This window comes from Peromyscus maniculatus, chromosome 6 (genome assembly GCF_049852395.1).
Source record: "Peromyscus maniculatus bairdii isolate BWxNUB_F1_BW_parent chromosome 6, HU_Pman_BW_mat_3.1, whole genome shotgun sequence".
NCBI classification, from domain to species: domain Eukaryota; kingdom Metazoa; phylum Chordata; class Mammalia; order Rodentia; family Cricetidae; genus Peromyscus; species Peromyscus maniculatus.
Window position 1 is genome coordinate 96,341,615 of NC_134857.1, and position 25,080 is coordinate 96,366,694.

Sequence of the window (25,080 nt, forward strand, 5' to 3'; positions counted from 1 at the left end):
GGTCCGCACCGGCACTCCCTTCACGCTGGTTCGAGGGCCCGGGCCGGTGGGGCTTTGTCGCACACCCGTCGGGGCAGCGGTCCGACATGAGCCAGGTCCTGTTCCAGCAGCTCGTCCCCTTGCAGGTGAAATGCAAAGACTGCGAGGAGAGGTGAGGCCCGCGTCTCCCGGTGCCGGCGGGTGGCGGTTGGTGTCGAGCCAGGGCTGAAGATGGCGGCTGGGGGTTCGGTGGGGCCCGGGACGCGGGCAGGGACCCTGCGGGGACCTGATGGCTACCGCGGCACGCCGGCGGGTCGGCCGTTGCGGAGGGGACGCCAGGACGGAGGACGAGGAGATGGGAACCCGACTCCGCTCCCGTGCATGTCCCAGCTCTGAGCGGCACTGAGCCCAGCCTGCCCTCTCTGGGTGGGAGCTCTGACCCCCTCTCCGGGCCATTTCTGCCGAGCTTCACGGGGACTCCAGGGTCTGCCCAGCCCCTCACTCATCCCCGCCTTCGAAGGATATTGAGAGTGAAGCTTTAGAGCTTCAACTAAAATAATAATAACGACAACAACAATGATAGTAATTTCAGTCATATACTTCGGCCCAGCTGCACATCAGTTACAAAACAGAGATACATTTAATCAACCCCAAACACTGGAAAGTCAGGAACTCTGTTCATTCAATAAACACTGTGAACCCGTGAAGCACCTTGGACTCCTGGGGATCCCGTGGTCTTCATGGAGTTAACAGTGCCATGGAGGACATTAAGTCTATCTCACAGATAAATGCAGACTTTAAATGCAACTTTAATCACAGGTGATGCTATAACGGCTTAAATAGATTTGATTAGAAGTTAGGTGTGGGGCGGCGATGGCGCACGCCTTTAATCCCAGCACTCAGGAGGCAGAGGCAGGTGGATCTCTTGAGTTCGAGGTCAGTCTGGTCTACAGATCAAGATCCAGGACGGGCACCAAAACTACACAGAAAAACCCTGTCTCTAAAAACCAAAAATAAACAAACAAGTAAAATAAAATACGTTAGGTCTGACTTCCTTATTTTACCAATACTTTTAGTTAGGTCTGAATTCCCCATTTTACCAATACTTTTTTTTTTCTTAGGTGTTATTTAGTTTCTGTGAATGTTGTTTACTCATTTGTAAAACTGATTTAACACAGCTACCCGTATGATTACAATGAAGACCAGGTGCGAAAGTGTATGTAGAAACTGAAGGGTGAAGAAATGTTGCATGGAGACACTGATTTACTGAGTTTCGGGTATTGTTAAGCCACTGTACACAATTTAGAATTAGGTTCAGAATCAGCTGGCAAAGCATTCAGAATGGACTGTGAACATCAGCCATATATGGGGATCTGTAGATGAATTGTCTTGTTGTTGTTGACGACTTTGGCCGTTGAACTTATGCCCGCCCTTAGCATTCTGTACACTGATCTATAACTCCCAGCCTCTAATTGGTGGTTTGTTTGTGCTGTCCAGTATAGTGGCCATTAGCCACATATAGTTAACGAATGTGGGCTAATCCAAACTTACATCTCTAAGTGTAAAAATTTGTATTAGATTTTGAAGACATGCTAGTAACAAGAATGTAAATAATCTCAATTTTATGTTGATTATCTGTTACAGCTATTTTTAGGGTATATTGGGTTAAATGCTTTCAAGTTAATTTTACTTTCAAAGCTAGGGGTTTTCTAATGAGACTTAGTCAATTTAGGATGACATATATGACTCACATTTATAGCTTTTGTTTTGCTTCTGTTGGGCAATATGGGACATTATTTGTGATTCCAAGCCTGACACTCCCAACTCTTCTCTGACACATTACTTATATTGTAATCAGAGTTAATCATGTTAAAACACAATTTCAACTTTTAAAATTTGTTTAGAAACCCGATATTGCTGTCACCTGTGGCAAGGATCAACCCACTGTTCATAAATCAGGTTTTGCTAGAACACAGCCATCCTTATTTGTTACCAACTGTCTGTGGTTGCTTCTGCACAAGGACTTCAGTGAGTAATTGTATGGGGTATTGGCTGTGATGTAGCTCTGCGGTCTTCATGGTAGAGTGCGCGTCTGTCCTCAGCACTCAGTAGCAACAATGGGGCAGTTGTGACAGAAACTCTATAGTCTTCAAAGTGTAAAATGTTTACTCCCTGGCCCCTTGCAGAATAACTTTCGCAACCCCCACCTATAGGAAGAACAACCGAGATTTTTTTTGTTTGTTTGTTTTTTTTTGTTTTTTTTGAGACAGGGTTTCTCTGTCTAGCTATGGAGCCTGGAACTCGCTCTGTAGACCAGGCTGGCCTCGGACTCACAGAGATCTGCCTACCTCTGCCTCCCAAGTGCTGGGATTAAAGGTGTGCGCCACCACTGACCAGCCAACCGAGATTCTTTAGCTAAGTATTCAAGACCAGTTTACCCCAACAAATACTTGCGAATGCCTACTGTGTGCCAAGAACTATCCTAGGTGCTGAGGATGTGAAGCTTCCTTTCCTTTCCCTGCCAAGAGCAACAACAAGAACAACAGCCTTCATTGTGGTTCTCAGGGACCACACAGCCTCAGAGCTGAGATTTCCCTGGGATAAGCAACTTAGCACAGGGTACAAGTTTAGGTCTAGAGCTAGACGGCCTGGGTTCAAGTTGTTCCAATTCTGCCACTGATTGGCTGATCTTGGACAGTTTATTTACTTATTGTGTGTGCCTTTCTGTGGATTGACTCATGTCCTTGCAACATGCTATCATGGACTTTACCACTGTACTGTACATCCAACCCCACGTTTACACAGCTTATTAAAAAATTTTGTCTCATCTTTAAATTCAAAATAATAGTACCTACCTCATGGGATTCTTATTGAAGATGAGATTGTTTGATACATAAAAGTGCTTAAAATAGTAACTAGTAGATATTAAATATTCCCTCAACCTTAGTTATTAGTGAGGTGTGATTGCATAAGTAGTATAAAAAAGGAATAGAGGAAGGGCAGGCAGTTGAATAGGTGATAGTGCAACTCTCAGGGAACCCTGCCTGGAAGAAAATGGTGAGATCGTTAAACCCAGGATTGGATAACCACCTGCTCTTCTGTTTTTGATCCCTAAGCTCTCTGCCCAGTAGTCAGACAGGAACTTAGTTCCTCTTAATGGCTTGTATTCTCTGTACCAAAGCTCTATTCCTGCTCTTCCCTCTGCCTCGGATGTCCTTCCTTTCATCACTTCCAAGGTGTGTGTGTCTGTCTCTGGTGTATGTGCATTGTGCAATGTGTGTGTTGATTTGTGCGTGTGAGTATAAATGAGTGTGGAAGCCAGAGGTTGGCGTCAGGTATCTTTTGTTTTACTGGTCTTCACTTAAAATCCTTTTCTTTAATGTGTGAAGAGGAGGGTATGTGTGTGCCAGTGTGCTTGGGGAGGTCAGAGGACAACTTGCAGGAGCCTGTTCTCTTTTGACCACGGGAGTTATGTGATTCCAGGGATTGAATTTAGCCTGTCAGGCTTGGGGGCAAGTGTCTTTCCCACTGAGTCATCTTGCTGACCCTCCACCTTATTTTTTGAGACATGGCCTCATGGAACACAGTGCCTTACAAATTAATTGGCTAGGCTGGCTAGCCTGTGAGCCCTGGGGATCTCCTGACAGAACACTGTTCCACCCCCTAGGGTTACAGATGTATACAAACACATTGACCTAAGAAATTATTTGTGTGTGTGTGTTAGCATATGTAGTGTGTGTCTTAGTATATAGAGTGTGTATGTGTATGGATGTGTTTGTGTTAGCATATGTGGTGTGTGTCTTAGTATATAGAGTGTGTGTGTGTGTGTGTGTGTGTGTGTGTGTGTGTATGTGTGTGTTAGCATATGTGGTGTGTGTCTTAGTGTGTGTGGTGTGTTTGTGTCTTAGCATGTGGATTGGGGTGTTGGGGGGAAGTGAGCATACATGCTTAGAGAGTGTCAGGTCTTTGGGAGCTGGAGTCAGGCCTTTGTGGGTGCTGGGGTACAAACTCTGAGAGGACAAGTATGTGCTTTTAACCACTGAACTGTCTCTCTAGTCCCACACACAGCTTTTAATTTGGGTACTGGGGACTCAAATTCAGATCCTCATGCTTGTGTGGCAGGCACTTTACTGACTGTGCCATCTCCCCAGTCCCCAAGGTATCGCTTAAATCCCTTCCCAATAAGGATCTTTTAAAGTTGCCCAAGAAGGCCAGGTGTGATGGAATTCCAGCACTCAGGCAGAGGTACATGATTCTCTGTGAGTTTGAGGCCAGCCTGGTCTACATAGTGACAACTACAAAAATAGGTGACTAAGTAGAAATTAATTGTCATTGATCATTTATTAGGTAGCATTATGTAGAGAAGAGATGAGTTCAAGTTTGGGCATTGTAATATGCCTCAGGTTCTTCCTCTGTAAGAGAAATAACTATTAAGATTATTGTTGGCCGGGAGGTGGTGGTGCACGCCTTTAATCTCAGCACTAGGGAGGCAGAACCAGGCGGGTCTCTGTGAGTTTGAGGCCAGCCTGGTCTACAGCATGAGATCCAGGACAGGCACCAAAACTACACAGAGAAACCCTCTCTCAAAAAACCTAAATATAAATAAATAAATAAATAAATAAATAAATAAATAAATAAATAAATAAATAAATAAATAACATGTATATATACATATACATTTGACTGGGGTAATATTCTCTCTCTCCTTCTTTCTCTTCCTCTCCTCTCTCCTCTCTCTCTTTCTCCCCCCTCTCTCTGTCTCTGTCCCCCCCTCTTGGGTATCCAGCAGTGTAGGTACTGAACAGACACTAATAGTTCTTCTTTTCCTTCTCTTGAGCTCTAAAACAATCAGGTGAATCTAGGTAAGAAGAACTTTGTCTGACTTCAGTTTGAGGAAATGAACCATGTTTACTTCTGTTTGTATCCTTAGCACCCAGCAGAGTACCTGGCTTACATCAGCTTTTGTTTTTTTGCACTGAGAGGATAATAAGGTCATAGCTTCTAGATGGCAGCATTGGGCTGAAATCCAGCTCTGGTGTCTAAGGTTTGAGATCTTTACTTAAAAATAAATAAATAAACCCACCTGACTGGATCTGACTGGCCTGGAGGGTGTTATTTGGTTATAAACAATGTTTAAGGTGTGACCTCAAGATAAGTAGCGTATTTCATTGGGCTTTTGTTTGTTTTAATGCTCTTATCATGAATCTTTTTAATACAGAAAATAAGATTTGTGGTTTGAGATGATATATCTGCAATCTCAGATTTTCCTACGACATATTTCTAGAGGGTTTTTCAAGACTGGGTTTCTCTGTGTAGTCCTGGCTGTCCTGGAATTTGCTTTGTAAACCAGGCTGGCCTTGAATACAGAGATCTGCCTGCCTCTGCTGGAATTAAAGGTGTGAGCTACCACCGCCCTAGGGGTGTTTTTAAAGTAAATATAGGGAATATGCTTAGTTTAGGGCCTTGTTTTGTCTCAACATATAATCCATTGTAGGTACTTTGAATGTGTGCAGCAGTATTATTAATATGAGTGGTGAGTTATCATAGTCAAATAATTCTTAGGTAAAGGGCATTTTTTTTCTGTTTTTTTTTTTTTTTGTGTGTGTGTGTGTGTGTGTGTGTGTGTGTGTGTGTTTTTCTTACATATATACATTTTTGTTTTGGTCATTTTATTGAACTGATGATTCTTTAATTTTTCTAAATGAAGTTATGAAGTACAGGACTTTCCAAGCTGTAAGACACAATAAAAAATTAGATGTCAATTTAAATATCATACCACTATAGCAAATACCACCGTATACTAGAAAAAACCTTGGAGATAAATACAAAAACAAAAAACAAACCTCTATCTATTAGAGCCTATTTATCTCACAAATGAGGGAGGAAATTAGGGTGTTTTCTTTCAAAAAGAGCTTAAGTGAAGTTGTTCAGTCTGCTTCACCTCCCTTACTCTAGGCACTAGGATTTGAGCATAACCCAGTGGCAGAGTGACTGTCTAGCATGCAGAAGCCTCCAGCTTTCATCCCCAGCACCACAAAAACACTTGAACAAGAATAACAAAAGCTTTCCTATGTTTGTTGTATAGACAGCTTCCCCCTTTAAGCAGATGGGGTGATGCATTCAGCTTCCTCATATGAACTGAGATATAGCATCCAATTATATGATCAATAGGAAATTTAACTGAGCTGGTGGCATACAACTTTAATCCCAGCACTTGGGAGGCAGAGGCGGTTGGATCTCTGTGAATTTCAGGCCAGTCTGATCTACATAGAGAGCTCCAGAACAGCCAGGACAACATAAAAAAGACCCTGCCTCAAAAGACAGACAAACAAATAAATTCACTAAAATGACCCATTTTAAAACAATATAAGGGGGCTGGAGAGGTGGCTCGGAAGTTAAGAGCTCTGGCTGTTCTTCCAGAGGTCCCGAGTTAAATCCCCAGCAACCACATGGTGGCTCACAACCATCTATAATGAGATCTGGCGTCCTCTTCTGGCATGTAGACAGAACACTGTATGTATAATAAAATAAATATTTAAAAAAAAATAATAAAATTGCAAGTCACAGCTTAAGAAAAGGATCTTAGCAGTTTAATCTTGTCCAGCTGTTTTCATTTTCCCTATCCATTCTCAGTTTCTGTGTCTATCCCTTTTTACTTCTGGTGTAGATAAGTAGATATGGAGAAGATTTAAACCAAATCCTTCTGGTATAGATAAGTAGATATGGAGAAGATTTAAACCACATCTTTAGAAGAATTTAAACCTGAACAGATTCAGTTTGGTTTAGTTACTTTTCTATTGCTATGGTAACATATAGAAGAAATGGCTTCTTTCAGGCGTAGAGATCAAAGTTAGGGTCCATGAAGAGAGAGCGCAGGCAGAGTGGAGGGAGCAGACAGTGAAGGACTGTCCGAGAGCAAGCAGGAGACCACCACACTGGGGAGGATGGTCCAAGTCCTTTGAAACCTCAAAGCCACCCCCCAGTGACACACCCTCCCCAAAGGCCACCTCTCCTCATCCTTCTCAGATTCCAACTTGGGACTAAGTATTCAAACATAAGAACCCATGGGGGCCATTCGTATTCAAACCACCACAAATTTGTTTAATTCTGTCCCCCCCTCCCCACATACACACACATATCAGAGAAAGGTCATTGCTATTGAATTTAGCAGAAAAGTTTTGAGATATGTAGACGTTTTTTACTAATTTTATCTTTATTAGTTTTGTTCCTCGGTTTAATGTTATCACTACTTGTAGTCTTTGTAATGGATACTGCATAGAATGTGGAGGGTTGTAGCTTCATTCTCTCAGAGTTACTTGTGAATGAGACAGATAATTGTCAACTTGTCAAAAACACTTATATGGATATATTGCATAGAGAATATTTTATGTAGATTTGGCTTTGGCTTTAAAATACTTTATGTAACAAGATAGTGAGTGTCATTTCCTTGAGTCTAAAAATAATGTAAACATTGTAATATTTTTAAGTTTTTAAGATAGTATCTTTCTGTAAGTCAGTTTGATCATTGCCATGGTAATTTTCAGATTTAAAAGTTGTTAATAAATTGATGGTTTGTCTCTTAGTAGATGCTCTTTAGAATCTGGCAATAAAGTTACTTACAGAATACTAGCAATAGGCACCCTGATTGCTCACTCTGCTTAGTCTACAGCTTCTTCATTTTAAAAGTGACAAAAATTAAGCCTTCCAATAAGGATTTCTGGGTTACTTATTAGAGAAACCTAGTCCAGTGTGCATTCTAAAACCTGTTCATAAGCTTGAGGGCACCTGTGGAGAGGCTTGTGTTCTGAGATGGAAATTTGAACTCAGGTACAGATAGTGTCGAGTGTCACTTGAACGTTTCTGAGTTGGTCCTGTCTTTTCCTCCAGGAGAGGAAGTGTTAGAGTGAGCATCGAACTACAATCACTTTCTAACCCAGTGCACAGAAAGGTTAGTATTTATTTCCTTTTGAAACACCATCATTTGTGTGTGATGTAATTATTGTTGTGCTCTGGTTGTTTGTTTTTAGAAGATGAGATCTGTTCTTCCCTATCCTCAGTCACACTGTAATCACTAAGGTGCTTTCACCAGGTGAGGCTTCTCCATTATAGTCCGTCCACATGTGCAGACTCTTGCAGTTTCTCACATGGAGAAATTCTACTGTCCAGTTTGTGGTAGTGGTGGACTATCTGTACTCTCCTTGGTCTTTTTGGTACTATAATACAATTGCTGTTTTGTTTTTTAAGGTGACTCTTGTTAAATCCATTTTTAAAAATTTTGGGTCGTTTTATAACTATTGCAAGCCCAGGGTAGAGAAATCAGTCAGCAATTTAAATATAATTATACCATGTATTACTAAGTCCAAGAAGAATTAGGGGCTGATGTAACAATATGGGTTTACTCTAAGCATTTAAAAGATTACCTTACTTCACATTTTGATTTAGAGTGTGAATTCCATGTGAACTTCAAAAATTAAATTGCATATGATGATACATGCCTTTAATCTCAGTGTTCAAGAGGAGGAAGGAGGATTAAGAGTTCTTTGGTGTCCATCCTGTGCTACATAATTGATGCTTTGTCTTAAGAAAACCAAAACAAACAAACAACCAGCATTAAAGATATAGGCCATAGGAGTAAGTGTAGCATCTGTTCTTTGTGTTCAGCTCTCCCTGATCACATGCAAGCATCTTGTAGTAGGCAGTAACTTTAGGTTTTGGCTTGTTGTTGGTTTTCAGTGGCATCTGAGTTGAATTCCAAGAAGTACTTAAGTAGCTGTTGCTGGACCACAGGCCCTTCTGAGGTAGAGCAAGACCCCATTTCCTCCATTTTCCCGGAACAGAGTATAGAGTCTACATGTTAATCTTATAGATGCTACCTCTGCATTGTTTTTAGCCTCACTAATAAATTGCTTCAATGTTTCCAACCCCCCAGTAGCTCCTCAGAACTGAGGAGGCTGTTCAGTTCTTTGTTAGCCCTGGCCCCCTCACAATGTGCAGGGCTCCTTGCACCAGTGTTCTCTGAAGTCCGTCATTGTTGTGAACTACCTGTCAGCCGTGGTGCTCTGTCACACTTTAACAACCTAGCAAGTGTCTTTATGAAAGGAACCTATTCCCTTAGAAAACGAAACAGATGGTCCCTTCGGTGGTCAGCTGGAGTGGGAGGTCCCCTGGGAAGCCCTGGGAACATGGCACCTGATACTTATCTTTTGTCTGAGCCACAAAAGCCCCTTCCTTTTCTTGAGTAATGAGTGTCAGTTTTGCTGCTTTTGAAATCCCAGAGCAGTTAATTTGAGGGAAACGGAAAATAACAGTCATTGCGCCTTGCCCTGGTGCCACAGAGCACAAAGCTGGTCTGCACATCTCCGACCTCATAGAAGATGCTGCTGTTGTTAACTTCCAGCATTTTGCTGGCTTCTACACACATCTCTCACAGAGCCGACTGTCTGCCCCTGTTTCAGGTGCTCACTCTCGCAAGACTAGTAAGCATACGCAGGCCAGCAAACAGGGCTCTGATGTACAACTGGTATGTGGATGTTGTTGAATAATTTCACTTTTACAAAAGATCAACTGGAAACATTTAAAAAACCTAATCTCTTCTTTAGGACTTAGTCATCCGTCTGACTGATGATACAGATCCATTTTTCCTGTATAACCTTGTTATATCTGAGGAAGATTTTCAAAGGTAAGTACTTTCTTACTTGCTGGCCCTATATGTAGTCTAGGAATTACTTTCTGAATTTTATAACGTGTTTATACTGTTCTTTTTTGAAACATACACCTGTTCAGATGGTGAGTTATTCTGGGAATACTGACTGTCCCCTAATTGTTGACAGGGTATTTTAAAAGATAAAGTTTTATAGATTATCAGACTTTCACTTAAGCAGTCAGAAATTTGACACTTTGGCTGAATTTCTCAACTTCCATTAGATAAGGATGATACAAATCAAAAGCTCCCCAGTTTAGTTTTGTTTTTGTTTTTTTAAATAATAATGACATTAGTAAGTAAAGAATGTTTCAGTCTAAGAATGATAACTAAAGATAGTAATTAAGTTTCTGAAAAACTGTTTTTCTGTTTTCTGTATAGTTTAAAATTGCAGCAAGGTCTCCTGGTGGACTTCTTAGCTTTTCCACAGAAATTTATAGACCTTCTTCAGCAATGTACGCAGGAGCATGTGAAAGAGACTCCAAGGTGAGGCTTGGGAGTGCCCTGGCACTGTCCTCTACACAGACTCCCCTTTGAAACATGACTGATGACAAAATTATTTTCCATGTGTTACAAATACCCTGGTTTATTTTTCTAAACTGGGATTAAGGGCTCAGTTAAACCCCAAATTTTAAGAAATCTTGACTCGAGGCTGGAGAGATGGCTCAATGGTTAAGAGCACTGGCTGCTTTTCCAGAGAACCTGAATTCAGTTCCCAGCACCCACATGGTGACTCACAGCTGTCTGTGACTCCAGTTTCAGGGGATCCAACACCTTCATACATGCATATCTGCAGGCAAATCACCAGTGTACATAAAATAACATACAAAATGAAATCTGCTGGTTGGTGGTGGCGGTGGTGGTGGCGGCGGCGGCGGTGGCGGCAGAAAAACAAAAACAAAACAACAACAAAAAAAACCCAACCAAACAAAAAGAAATCTTGACTAATATTAAATATTAAATAAGGAATATTTGACCCTTAATTTACATGGTTTGATGCAGCCTTTAAAATTAGTTGACTTTGAACTCACAGAGATCCGCCTGCCTCTGCCTCCGAGTGCTGGGATTAAAGGCGTGCACCACCACCGCCCGGCAAGATCTATTTCTTACTTATGTGTTTGTGTGAGTATGCAGGGGCCCTTGGAGGCCAGCAGGTGGTGCAATGGCAGATGTCAGTTTTGGTGTTGTAATGTGACTTTTCTCTTCAAAGGTTTCTGCTGCAGCTTCTGTCTTCAGCTGCTCTGTTGGATAACTTGCCGGTGTTTTTAAATGTCGTGGAGACAAATCCCTTTAAGCACCTTATTCACCTGTCACTAAAGCTTTTACCTGGAAATGATGTAGAGATAAAGAAATTTCTAGCAGGCTGTTTGAAATGCAGCAAGGTAAGATTCTAAATTTAAGTCACTCTTCTAAACTATGCACCTAATTACTTTATAAATCGTTGTGGAGCCATATTGCTCTTTCTTCTTTTGTAGTGAACTTTATTGATTTTCATTTAGCTACTGCCTATAGCTGTAAGTCTAGAACTAGACCAGCAGTTGAGAAACTTAAGGTTCAGGTATTTACTACTTTTTTTTTTTTAAAAGATTTATTTATTTATTTATTATGTACACAGAAGAGGGCACCAGATCTCATTACAGATGGTTGTGAGCCACCATATGGGTGCTGGGAATTGAACTCAGGACCTCTGGAAGAGCAGTCGGTGCTCTTAACCTCTGAGCCATCTCTCCAGCCCCTGGTATTTACTACTTTGCTCTGGCCTTAGGCACCTAAATTCCATGTGGCCATTTTATCAGCTGGCCATTTCAAACATATTTCAATTATGTTTGAAAATGAGTACATGAACATGTTCTGAATATTGAAAAATGCTGCATAAAGTATGGAGCACAAGGACAGGGTAGTGTTGCTGCTTAAGAAAAAAAGTTCAGGAGCCGGGTGGTGGTGGCACATGTCCTTAATCCCAGCACTTGGCAGGCAGAGGCAGGTGGAACTCTTTGAGTTTGAGGCCAGCCTGGTCTACAGAGTGAGTTCCAGGACAGCCAAGGCTAAGTTGTTCGATGGTTGCTTAGCAAGTGCCAATGGTACCCGGGTCATCTGGGGTCTCATGACAGTGCAGGTCCTGTTTCAGAACGATGGGTTTTTGCATGTCCAGCAGACTGTTCACATGATGATGGTGTTGCATTTTGCTGTACCTTGAATAGATTGGCCGTGGATGGTTGTATTAAATTGTAAGCTGCCTAATTTTGTTTTTGTAAACAGGAAGAAAAATTATCATTGACTAAATCACTAGATGATGTTACCAGGCAACTGCACATTACACAGGAGGTAATTCAAGTTTCATTTTGTCTTTGTAAGTCATCCAGATGTTGGTTCTGAACTCCTTCTTGAATTAAATCCAAGCCTTTGTGGATCTTCTTTCAAAGTATGTTGCCATGGAATCTCATCTCTTTTCCCTTTTCCAACCAGTTGATTATCTTAAGTTGATGCTTTCTTTTAGATATTTAATCCCACCCAAACACTTCTGCCATCCCTAACATATGACACATTTTCTAAGTCATCGTTAAATAAGACAGTGCTTAGCATCTATTGCTTATTCTTTTTTTTTTTTTTTTTTTTGGTTTTTTCAAGACAGGGTTTCTCTGTGTAGCTTTGCGCCTTTCCTGGAGCTCACTTGGTAGCCCAGGCTGGCCTCGAACTCACAGAGATCCGCCTGGCTCTGCCTCCCGAGTGCTGGGATTAAAGGCGTGCGCCACCAACGCCCGGCCTATTGCTTATTCTTTTTCCTTTAAAGAAATTAGTACATTTATTGTGTGTATGTGTGCTTCTGTTTGTGTGTAGGCATGTGTGTACCATGGCATGTAAGTGGACATCAGAGGACAGCTTGTGGGAGTTGGTTTTTCTCCTTCTGCCATGGGTACCAGGAGTCCAACTCAGGTCATCAGGCTTGGTGACATGCTTGTTGGCCCTTTCGTTTAACTCGTCTTGTTTGGCTTAAATGGCTTTTTAGTTCCTTATCTTTCTTTCCCTTCTTTTCTGTGTTAAGATTAGAATTAACCCATTGGTGGACTTAGCATGGTTTCGGTCGGGGCCACTACACTTTTGCCCTTCGCCTCTGAAATCCAGGGTTGGAGTACGTGTAAGCAACACGGCTGTAGGCAGAGATACTCCTGTGTGGCCTGGTTCCTTGTGGGGCGGGGCATGCTACTGTACTTACGTGTAAGAAGTAAACCAGGAGAGACTTCATATACCCAGGCTTCTTAATGGTAGAGGGAAGAATTTGGTGCTGAAGAACTAGATGAAATTTTAAAAAGTGTAAGGCAGTTTAAGCTTCGTCTGTAGGCCTAAATTATAGCTCTAAACTTGTTTTTATTCTTATCTTTACTTACTTAATCTGTGGGAAGAGCTTTGAGTATGTTTTGGGAAGCTGAAATTTTCTTTTCAGTATCCTTGTTAAGTACTTTGTGCTCTGGTCTAAAGTGTAGCATATTCAAGAGATTGTCCTAATGACTTGTGTTTGACCTATAATATAGACATTATCAGAAAAAACACAAGAACTAGATACATTGCGGAGTGAGTGGGCCTCACACACAGCATCGTTGACGAATAAGCATTCTCAGGAGTTAACGAATGAGAAGGAAAAAGCCTTGCAGGTAAAATTATTTTTAGTTATTTCTTTCTTTCTTTTTTTTTTGTTTTGTTTTTCAAGACAGGGTTTCTTTGTGTAGCTTTGCGCCTTTCCTGGAACTCTCTCTGTAGACCAGGCTGGCCTCGAACTCACAGAGATCTGCCTGCCTCTGCCTCCTGAGTGCTGGGATTAAAGACAAACACCACCACCACCTGGCTATTTTTAGTTATTTCATTAATTATAAAAGTAATAAATGCTTGCTTTAAAATTTTCAAACATTTAACAAGTACATAAAATCAAAATTAAAAGCTTATTTTTCAAAGTCCTACTATTCAAAGACTATATAGTAATCCTGGGCATTCTATTCTTCTCGGCTTCCCAGCCATCAGTCTTACCTCTCATGGGTGACCTGGAGGTCTTCCTTTGATTCATCATATGGATTCTCAACTCAGTGTAGATAATATGATACTTTTTTTTTAGACTTTTCTCTATATATGAGTGCTATGCAATTTATAAATATTTGTTTATAAATTCATAGCAATGTAAATTATAATTATAGATGACATTTTGGGTTTTATTCCATGCTAATAAAATTTTATTAGATATATTGATTATAACTTTCCTTAAAAACTTAACATAAGATGTCACTCTCTATCAATTTAAATACTCCTTTTTAGTGCTACACAGCTATAATTTGTCATTTAGTTGCAATTTAAATTAACTAATTACCAAACTGGTAGACATTTAAATGCTTTGAAATTTTGGTTCCTGTGAGCTTTTTGTTCACATTGTGACACATTCACAGAAACTTTCATTGATACATACTTGTCCTGAAAGTCCTTATTTCCCTGTGCTCCTGACTATTAATCATCTTTGTATTTGCCACCTGACAGGCATTAAAACTTGCATCACTTCCTGTCAGATCCTTGTGTGAAGCTAAGCATCTTTTCACGTGACTTTTTGCCATTTTTCATTTCTTCTGTGCATTATTTTTTGACCTTTACTCCATTTGCTCTATTGTAGTGAGATTTCTTACCTTCTATTTTATTGCTTTAACAATAAAATTTTAATGTACTTAATACTAGTTGAGTTTTTTGCTGTTAAGGGTATAATTGGATTTTTTTTTTATAACTTTAACCCAAATTAAATTTAGAATATTATGACACCCTTCAAGGTTCCTTTATGTGCTTTCCTGTCTGTGTGGTACTCTTATGGAGTGTCTTAGGGTTTCTATTGCTGTGAAGAGATACCATGACCATAGCAGACTTATAAAGGAAAGCATTTACTTTGGGCTGGCTCACATTTCAGAGGTTCAGTCCATTATCAGCATGGCAGCATGCAGGCAGACATGGTGCTGGAAGAGGTAACTGAGAGTTCTACATCTGGATCAGCAGGCAGCAGGAAGAAAGAGTGAACCACTGGGCCTGGCTTGAGCATCTGAAACCTCAAAGTCCATCCCCAGTGGCACACTTTCTCCAACAAGGCCACACCTCCTAATCCTTATCAAGTAGTGCCACTCCCTGTGAGCCTGTGTGGACCATTTTCATTTAAATTAGGACATGGAGTCATCTCCTCTTTGACTGCTGCCATCATTGCTTGGTTTTGTTTGTTCTTTAGCATAAGTTGAATCAAGTAGTATGTTTCTGTATCATTTCCTTCCCTCAACATAACAGCTCTGAAATTCAATAGCATGAGTTCCTTTTATTATTGTATAGTATTTTATTATATGACTAGACCATGATTTATTTGTTTTCCTGTTGGCTGACCTTGAATTATTTGTGATATTTTGTTATTATATATTAAACTGATAGGAGCAACCTACTACATGTCTTTTTGTGTAGGCGCACACTCCCTATTCTTGGGCACAATTTACTGTTGAAATGACTGGGTTCTCATAGAGGCATGCGTTTAGCTTTAGCAGGAGCTGCCTGTTTTCCAGTGGAGGTTTACACTGCCACTTTGTGGGTTTATAACACTATCATATAATAATGAACTTTTTTGTATGCATATTGACCAGCTTGATTCTGCAGTGCCCATTCAACATGACCACTATTAAATTGACCTATTAGTATTTTTTTAATTTATTTTTAGGGATTATTTGTATATCCTAAACATGAATTTTTTTGTATAGGTGTCACTCAGTATCTATAAAGAAGTAATTCCAGGGACTCTCCCTCAGGATACTGAAGTAGACAGAGGCTCAAAAGTTCCTTCTGTAAAGTGGTATACTATTTACATATTATGTATGCATATCTATACTTTGGATCATCTCTAGATTACTTATAATGTCTAACATAATATATATGCCATGTAAACAATTGTTGGACAGTGTTTTTTAGGGAATAATGGCAAGAAAAATCTACATCACAATATAGATAAAACTACATGGTACAGGAATGAGCCATAGAGTAAAAGATACTCAAATGATGAGTTCTCAATGACTGAGACCTGCTTACTAGTGGCAGAGGGTTACAGCAGGATGCCACTGCATACCTCTCTCTCTGTGAGACATGGTCTGTCTATATAACCCTGACTATCCTGGAATTCAGAGACTGGCTTGCCTTTACCTTCTGAGTGCAGGATTAACTGTGTGTACCACCGCACCTGAGTCCCGCCTTTTTTTCTTCTGCATTCTTATTAAACAGTATTTGTGACTGGAGACTTTATATTTTTACTCTACTTATCTACTTATCTGCCTCCACTACTCTGGATACTCTGTTTTTTTTAGATAGTCTCATGTAGCTTTGTAGCAGAGAATGACTACAGGTCTGTGTCCTGTCCCCGTCCCCGTCCCGTCCCGTCCCGTCCCCCCCCGCCCCCCCCCAGGGTCTCTCTGTGTAGTTTTGGTGCCTGTCCTGGATCTTGTTCTGTAGACCAGGCTGGCCTCGAACTTACGAGACCCGCCTGGCTCTGCCTCCCAAGTGTTGGGATTTAGGCGTGTGCCACCACCACCCAGCTGATTTTTTTTTTTTTAAGATGGGGTTTCTCTGTGTAGCTTTAGGGCTTGTCCTGGAACTCTCTCTGTAGACCATGCTGTCCTCAAACTCACAGAGATCCCCCGCCTCTGCCTCCCAAGTGCTGGGATTAAAGGCGTATACCACTACAGCCCAGCTGATCCTCTGGTTTATACCTCCTGAGTGTTGGGAGATTACTGACAAGACAATAGTGTTAAATATACCTTTGTTTGCTTTACTTGCTCTCTCATGAAATCTGTAATTGAAATAGACTTTTTCTAAGCAGGGAAATCTGAAAATGATGAAGAAATGGTTGTTTTTCTTCTGACCTTTCCCTATTTAGTTTTCTGTTCTTTCTTCTTTGACATACCATTCTGTAATAGGCACAGGTTCAGTACCAGCAGCAGCACGAACAACAGAAAAAGGAGCTGGAAGCCCTCCACCAACGAAATATCCACCAGCTTCAAAACAGATTGTCTGAATTAGAAGCCGCTAATAAAGACCTGACTGAGAAGAAATATAAAGGAGACGCCACGGTCAGAGAACTGAAAGCGAAGCTTGCTGGTGCGGAAGAGGTAGAGTGCTGGCTGCTTCGCCCGTGGTCAATTGGGGACCGCTGAGGTCGACTCGCTTGGTTTCCCGTTGGTCACTGCACTGCCGAGTAATGATCATCTCAGTGCAAAGAAAATAGGGATAGAGGATGTGATAAAAAGGAGGAACTGGGGTAGTATAGTTTGGAGTTTGAATAATAAATATTGAATAAAAGGGCATCGTTCAGATTCTTTCAGTGTATTTTTTAATAATAGTGCATTGTCCGGGTCTCACAAGGGCAGTGCTGACAAGTTTAGCCTAGCAGCTGTGAAGGTGAATGACCAGTGACAGACTTGCAGAAATTCACCCGTCCTTGGGTGCCATTATCCTCATTGCAGAGCTAATTGGGCTGCAGCACAGAGTTTTGTTGTCATTTGCTTAAGATCCTACAGCTAACAAGGGGAAGGAGGAGGCTTGTAACCATTTGTTCTTTGCCTGTCTTTCTTTCCAGCACCAGGAATGTTTGTTTTTGCATTGCTGGGATTTAACCCAGGGCCTCCTGCATACCTGGCAACTGCTTTGCAGTGAGCTTCATACCCTGCATATCAGAGCAGTTTACACAGTGTTGGTGTTTGCCCCAGACAGTTGTGGGTGTGTTGGCACTAATGATAGTTTCTACTTAGCATTAGTAGAAGCTATTTTCAGACTTTTTTTTTTTTTTTTTTTTTTTTTTTTTTTTTTTTGAGACAGTGTTTTCTGTGTTTCCCAGGTTGGCATCAGAGTCCTGGTCTCAGTCCAGTACCTGACTCTGACTTTACCTTACGTAGTGGCTGGACTACAGGCGAACACACGATTTCTGATTTTTGTTTGTTTGCTTTGTCTTTTGAGATAGAGTTTCTCTGTGTAGCCCTGGCTGTCCTGGAATTCTGTAGACCAGGCTGGCCTTGAACTCAGATCCACCTGCCTCTGCTTCCCTAGTGCTCAGATTAAAGGACGTGGCACCATGCCCAGCTTATTTCTGATTTTTAAGGTTTATATATTTAACATTGGAGATCACCAAAGTCCCATTTCCCTAGTGTTTAGAAGCTAAAGCTCCACCCATTTTATGTGTAGATCCTTGAACTATTCTGCATTGACAATAGATTTATTTACATTTACACCCTATACTCTTTGATGGTGATTAGTGCAGCATTTCTGACTTGGCGCATGGTAGGCTAATGGCTTCATAATGATGCTATATGATTTCTTCTATCTAAACCCCCAGTTTATTAACAGTCTTAACTATGTTGATTTTTCTATAACCTCATTGTGTTAGTTATCTTTGTATCAGTGACAAAATATTGATAACAACAACTTAAGGGAGATGGATTTATTTTGTCTCCGCATTTCCGAGGCTATTTCTGGCTATACTTTGGACTTGATGCAGTGTGGTTAAGGGGGCTGTTCATTTCACAGTGGACAGGAAATGGGTGGGGAATGTGACACCACAGGGACATGACACAACACAGCTCTGAGGACATTGCCCCACTTCGTGTTTCCACGACCTCCCAATGTAGTGCCTTCAGCTGGAGATGAAGCCTCTGGGGCCGTTTCATGTTTGAGCCATGACATCAAACTGTCTTCTTAGATTTGCAGATCACCTGTAGAGTATAACTCCTTTGTTTTATGTCTGAGTGTTCAGTTTCATAATTACGTGAAGTTAAACACTGTAGGCATCCGTGTCCTAAAGTGATTATCATTTATTGGAGTCAATTGTTAGGCAATTTACATAGGGTTTTTGAAGTTCTTGGGGGACTTATGTTAGATCACAGTCCTTTTTCTAACAGATATCAGGCCACACATTCCTGCAGCTCTGTCTATGGCCAGAATAGATAAGGTGGCTGTGCTGTGGTCTTGCACCCCCCCACCCTCCTATTTGTAGTTGTAAGATAAGTTCGTGATCTTCCCTAGTTCCTGCTTTCATGCACGTTGGCACATAGGCCAGGCCAGACTACATCACATGGTATGACGTTTGCTCACCCTTCAGAAATCAGTAAGCGTCAGAACCTGCTTTGTTCTGTCAAAGGCTGTCACGGCGCCTGTCCTGCTGTCCCTGGCAGCCATCTCGTCCCAGCTCAGCTCCCTCAGACTTCTGTGCTGCTTTCCCTCCTCAGGACCTTGTTTCCCAAGAAAGCTCTTTGGAAGAGTGAGCTCATGTCAGCTCCTTCCCAGGAACCTGCATTATTCAAAATTTTATTTATGGGTCTGTGCATGTGTGTTTAAAAATGAGTGCATGTATGTCAACACAACTTTATAAATGAGGACACTAAAAGAAGTTCAGTATTTCCACACTTGCCCTGTACATGTATTCTAATTTGACATGAAGTCTGTCTGATGTCAACGTTTGCTCCAAAAACCATTGTTGTGCACTATAAAATTATCTTAAACACTTATTGTTAAAACAATTCCCTAAGTATTGCTTATTGGACTTAGAGCAGTTACATTTTGGTTGCTATTAGCCTCCCAAGATGTGATTTATTCTAGATTTTTTTTTGAAATCCATTTTTAGTTAACAGTTATTATTTGCTTTTTTTTCTTGCTTTAAATATAATCCAAAGAGAAATTTAGAAATGTTAACGTATTTATTGATGTGGAAAATAATTGTAATATATTATAAGAAGTAGATAATAAAATTACACAGTATGGGGCCCGAGAGATGGTCCAGCAGTTAAGAGCACTTATTGCTCTTGCAGAGGATCCAGGTTCAATTCCCAGCACCCACATGGTGGCTCACAACCATCCATAACTACGGTTCCAAATCTGATGCCCTCTTCTGACCTTCACAAGCACAGGCATGCATTTGGTGCACATACATACATGAGGCTCATGCACATAAAATAAAAAGTTTTTTTTTTTTTTTTCATAAATCAGGATTGCTTTGTTTTCTCCTTGGTATAATTGAATTCAAAGTATATTTTAAAGTTGTATCCAGATCTATAACTTACACACACACTGGAGAGATTTTCATGCTTTTAAAAAACATAATAGAACCCCAAATTAATACACTGTTTTTTGGCTTCAGATGAGATTTATTTAGCCCAGGCTAGCCTTGAGGTTATACTGACTCTGCCTCAGCACTTTGAGTGCTGTGAAGATAGTCACTACTGCATCTGTCTTTGGAGACAGTTTTGGTGTTTAAGACATCTTAGTTTTTTTAGAAAGTTTTTTTCTTTGGTTGTTGTTTTTGTTTTTTTGGACAGGGTTTCTCTGTGTAACAGCCATGGCTGTCCTGGAATTCGCTTTGTAGACCAGGCTAGCCTCAAATTCAGTGATCTGCCTGCCACTGCCTTCCCAGTGCTGGGATTAAAGGTGTGCGCCACTACCACCCAGCAGAAAGGTTTTTGTTTGTTTGTTTTAAATGTAATTAGTATTTTGTTTGTTTGCTTTTTAAATTTTCATTTATTTTTATGTGTATTGATATTTTGCCTCTATGTATGTCTTTGCACCATGTCTGTACCCGGTATCTGTGGTGGCCGGAAGGCGGCATCAGATTTCCTGGGACTCGACAGAAACAGTTGTGAGCTGCCTTGTGGATGCTGGGAATTGAACCTGCATCGTCTGGAGGGGAGCCAATTCTTTTATCCATTGAATCATCTCTCTGACCCTGACACCTTAGTTTTAAATAACCAGCTGACTCATTTTCCTTTACATAATGCATAACAATTCCTCTCCCCAACGTCTCCCCACCCTCCTGCTGCCCAGGAGCTGCAGCGGACCAAGCAAGAGGTCCTGTCTCTGAGAAGAGAGAACTGTACCCTGGATGCTGAATGCCACGAGAAAGAAAAGCATATTAACCAGCTACAAACCAAAGTGGCGGTTTTGGAACAGGAAATCAAGGATAAAGACCAGCTTGTTCTGAGAACAAAAGAAGCATTCGATACAATCCAAGAACAAAAGGTCTTTTGTAAAAATTTAAAAATAAATGGATCACATTTCCTAGCGATGCTTCCTCTAAATAAACAGTGTCTTCCTCATGCTTGTTTTTGTGTCAGGTGGCTCTAGAAGAAAATGGTGAGAAGAATCAGGTGCAGCTGGGAAAACTTGAAGCTACAATAAAATCGTTATCAGCAGAGCTTCTGAAGGTGGGCTTTGAAATGTTTAGCAAAATGTTAGTATGGCATTGGATTGCATAAATATTCATATGAGGCTCTCTTACAGGCAAATGAAATTATCAAGAAGTTACAAGGGGATCTTAAAACTCTCATGGGCAAAATGAAACTGAAGAATACAGTTACTATTCAGCAAGAAAAGCTATTGGCTGAGAAAGAGGAAATGCTCCAAAAGGAGCGAAAGGAATCGCAGGATGCCGGACAGGCTCTTCGAGCCAAAGAGCAAGAGGTGGTCACAGTCTCCTGCTTCTGGGTTGTGGGTCTTCGTGTACAGTCAGTGAGCTTCCCCACCCGGATGCTAAACTTCAGCCTGGTTGGATGAAGACAGTTGCTTTGGCCTTCTTTCCTTAAACAAAACCCCACTAGATTAGGTAGATGTTAATAACCCACTTAAGTCTGCAAAGTTATTTAAAAGTACACCAAAGCCTTGGTTCTCATATATAGAGATGATAAGTAATCCGACTGCTGGAATTAAAGGTGTGCGACATCACTGCCTGGCTTCCTTTAGTGGTTTTAGTAGTAATCAGTTAGTTCATTAATAGTATAGTACATTTCTTTAGTCTTCAACTTTTGTTGACTTGTGATGATTGACATATTTCAGGTATGCAGATTACAAGAGCAATTAGAAACTACAGTTCAGAAACTTGAAGAAAGTAAAGAACTTTTAAAAAATAATGAAAAATGTAAGTAATGTTTTAGTTTTCTATAAATAAGGCTCCTAGTTTTATTGTTAACTTGAATTTTATTTGAAATAGTAAAAGTGCAGATAAATGAAAACATTGCTTTGTACAAATAATTTCTGCTTTATGTTTGCTTTTTTGTTGTTATTTTGTTTGTTTTGGAGATAGAGTCTCACTGTGTAGCTCTGCCTCCTCCTTGCCTCTTGAGTGCTGGTATTAGGCATGTGACACCATGCCTGGCAAGGTTAAACTTTTGTTGAACATTTTCTCAGTTCTAAGAACTAGATATCAGACATAGAATTATGAACTTTAAATCTCTGAGAGCTACTGGTCTAGAAACAAAAGCTGTCAGATTTTGAGTTGTAGAAGTATGTGCTTTGGAAAGCAAAAGGCTGAGAAGTCCCATGCAGCAGTTGCTAAAGTAAGCGTCTCTGACTACAAACGTGTATAAGCTTGTGTGTGCGCCTGGTGTAAAGGAGCTGTGGAAACTGAGTATCACAAAACTGCAGTCCGTGTGCTCCTGCACACTTGTAACCTGAGCCTTTGAGAGACTGAGGCCGAAAGAGCAACAACTGTGGGCCTGTCTGGCTACAGTGAAACCTGTTTGAAAAAAACCAAAGAGAGAAGAGTATTATCGTTTAATCATGTTAAATTATTCAAAAAATTAAAACTAAAATGAAATTCTGTTCTGCTTTTTATTCTCCTGTTTAAGTAATCACGTGGCTAAACAAAGAATTAAATGAAAACCAGCTGGTAAGAAAGCAGGACACATTGGGCACCTCTTCCACTCCACCTGTGCACTCTAGCAGCAACCCCATCAGAAGTGGGATCTCTCCCAACCTGAATGTGGTAAGAGTTGAGATGAGATGTGAGTGATGTTCCTGGAGTCCACAGTCACTCAGTAGGAGTGCGTACATACTGCCCTTGGAGGTACAGCTCCGACATACAAGATCTTAACGCAGAGGCTGTGTCTAAGGGGCACTCTTCATGCCTCTGTGTGTTTGTGAATATGTGTACTTATATGTGTGCATGAAGGGCATACTTCATAAGCTTTTCTATAGAAGTCATTATTCAGTGTATGAAACTTACACACATGAACACACACAGAGAAAGATTGTTTAGAAAACTTCAAGCAGAGAAAATTGAGGGTTTGGACTCAGTTTGGAAGTCCTGTGGAGAAAAGCCTGCACTGATTTGGTCAGCAAGCAAAGTGGGGAGGCAGCTTTATGAACAGATTTGTTGGTTCTAGAGTCAGAGCGTCGTGAGAGACATTTCTAGCTTTTTCCTCACAAGGAATGGGAGGAGAAGAGAGACAGCTCTTTAGATCAGGAGGGGGCCTGGTGTTAGGAAAGGGAAAGACTGAGAGGACTAGTACTTGCTCATCACAGTTAAAGACTTAGGCTCTCCTCTTGAACATAACAATTACAGAGTGTCATCATCAGACGGGCTCTCTTGATGAATCAACACAACAAGAGCGCTCTTCAATCATATCTGAACACAGACAGAAGTCTGCTAGGCTGCAGAAAGGGCCAGACAGCCTTTGTCCTGGCTGACGTTCGTAGTTGTGGCTTCTCTAACCACTAACACACAACCCTGGCTTAATCAGTAAGACATAGAGACTCAGACACTTATTTCTACTCCCTAGTAGCTTGTAATCGATCAATGGTGAAGTTCCTCTTTCTTTAATCTTTCCCTCAGATACTCTGACCTGACTAAATTCAGCCTGTCAGTCCCTTTAACCACTTGCTGAGACTCCTTAGGGTCCCTCCTACTTTGCAGGCCGCATCACATGGAGCAGTAATCCCAGCTGGACATCAGAGGGATGTTGCTGGCTATGAGGGGTTGCCACTGATTGTTAATTTAGATGTCTAGTTGAAATTTTAATCTACTGTGATAAACTGTAGATAAACATTGTGGAAACTTGGAAAAGATTGCTGCTAAGTTGGAATGGGGTACAAAAAGAGAAACAGTTGACTCTTCACTGAGTGCCGTCAAACAGCTGTGTAAAGCTGTGTAACAGCCACTGGCTTCAGAGGCCATACAAGTGGCCTCTTTTAAGAAACTGTTCTCATGACATTGGTTAATGCTGGTGCCGTGATATTAAAATAGTACAAAGCATTTCTTTCAGCTTGTCTGCTAAAAGACAGTAGTCTTAATTTTCATTCAGTCTGACAAAATTATTTATCTCTGAATGGACTGTTGATGACTCCAAATCTTCCTTACACCTTCTCTGTCAGTAGGCTAGGTAAACAAGGTGCCTTGGCAGTCTGTGTTTTAACCCCATTCAAAGGCAAACCCAGTAGTTTCTTTGACCCATAATAGCTAGTCTGGAGGGCCCTCTAGGTAGACCAAAGAGGTTCCACCCTCTGGTTACTAAAAAGCAACATTTTGTGGTGTCTTCTAGAGAAAATTGGCCTCTGAGATATTGCTGTTAACTAGTAATGATTACTAGCAGACATTTTGCTTTCTAGGTCAGATATTTCTCATCTCCAGTCATTTTATATTTTGGTTTTTAGGTTGATAATAGACTAAATTACCCAAGCTGTGGAATTGGCTATCCTGTCTCCTCTGCGTTTGCATTCCAGAATGTTTTTCCTCATGTAGTACCTGCCAAAAACACCAGCCATCCAATCTCAGGACCAAAGGTAGCCAAATGAACTGTTTTGGAAAATTACAGAAACTTGTTGGCATATAAATATGTTTCACCTTTTAAAAGTGTGTTTATTGCTCAGCTGCTAACTGGTAGGTAATATATTAGATGATTATTGAATATCTAGCATATGCTTAAAGGAAATACAAGTACCAAGTGTTTGCAGAACCACTGCAGTTTGTAAAGCCTAGATTGTTGTGGGCTATTACTTTAACTAGGCAAAGATTTGTTACTTTTGTTTATACTGTGGAATATTACTTTAACTCTGTAAAGGTGTGTTCTATTTGTTTATGCTGCATTTGTTTAATTATGTAAAGATGTGTTGAATGTGTTTTACCTTGTCTGCCTAAGGCACCTGATTGGTCTAATAAAAAGCTGAATGGCCAGTAGGTAGGCAGGAGAGGGATAGGCAGGGCTGGCAGGCAGAGAGAATAAACAGGAGGAGAAATCTAGGTTTGAGAGGAGGAGGAGGAGGAGGAGAGAATGAGGGAGAAAGAGAGGGAGATGCCTGCCTGGGGGCAGCCAGCTAGGGAGCCACAGCCAGCTAGATGGAGTGGGACATAGAGAAAGAAAGGTAAAAAGCCCTGAGGCAAATGTAGAAGAGGAGAAATAGGTTAATTTAAGATAAAGAAAAAAAGCTAACCAGAAACAAGCATACGCTAAGGCTGAGCATTCCTAACTAATTAAAATGTCTCTGTGTCAGATTTGGAAGCTGGTTGGTGGCCCAAAAAGAAAAAGCCTGGTACACCAGAGATGAGTCTGTGGAACCTTGGCTTCTTTCTTCTCCTCTCTCCACTTTTATTCGTGGTTTTA

At 40.9% G+C, this 25,080-nt stretch overlaps 1 protein-coding gene across 3 annotated transcripts in view; it reads left to right on the forward strand.

Moving 5' to 3' along the window:
* Positions 1-16: 16 nt before the first annotated feature.
* The window catches only part of Sass6 (SAS-6 centriolar assembly protein), a 33,523-nt gene continuing 8,459 nt past the window's right edge, over positions 17-25,080 (forward strand). For 2 of the 3 annotated variants that reach the window (XM_042279795.2, XM_042279796.2), the window contains exons 1-14: positions 20-151; positions 7,867-7,927; positions 9,579-9,658; positions 10,061-10,165; positions 10,890-11,061; positions 11,939-12,004; positions 13,210-13,329; positions 16,642-16,833; positions 20,531-20,725; positions 20,821-20,910; positions 20,987-21,166; positions 21,539-21,620; positions 22,330-22,466; positions 24,134-24,262. In XM_042279795.2, the coding sequence (XP_042135729.2) occupies positions 87-151; positions 7,867-7,927; positions 9,579-9,658; positions 10,061-10,165; positions 10,890-11,061; positions 11,939-12,004; positions 13,210-13,329; positions 16,642-16,833; positions 20,531-20,725; positions 20,821-20,910; positions 20,987-21,166; positions 21,539-21,620; positions 22,330-22,466; positions 24,134-24,262 (1,674 nt within the window). In that variant the 5' untranslated portion in view covers positions 20-86. Of the gene's footprint in view, positions 152-7,866; positions 7,928-9,578; positions 9,659-10,060; positions 10,166-10,889; positions 11,062-11,938; positions 12,005-13,209; positions 13,330-16,641; positions 16,834-20,530; positions 20,726-20,820; positions 20,911-20,986; positions 21,167-21,538; positions 21,621-22,329; positions 22,467-24,133; positions 24,263-25,080 lie in introns of all 3 variants that reach the window. The other variant, XM_042279797.2, reaches the window with a different exon arrangement.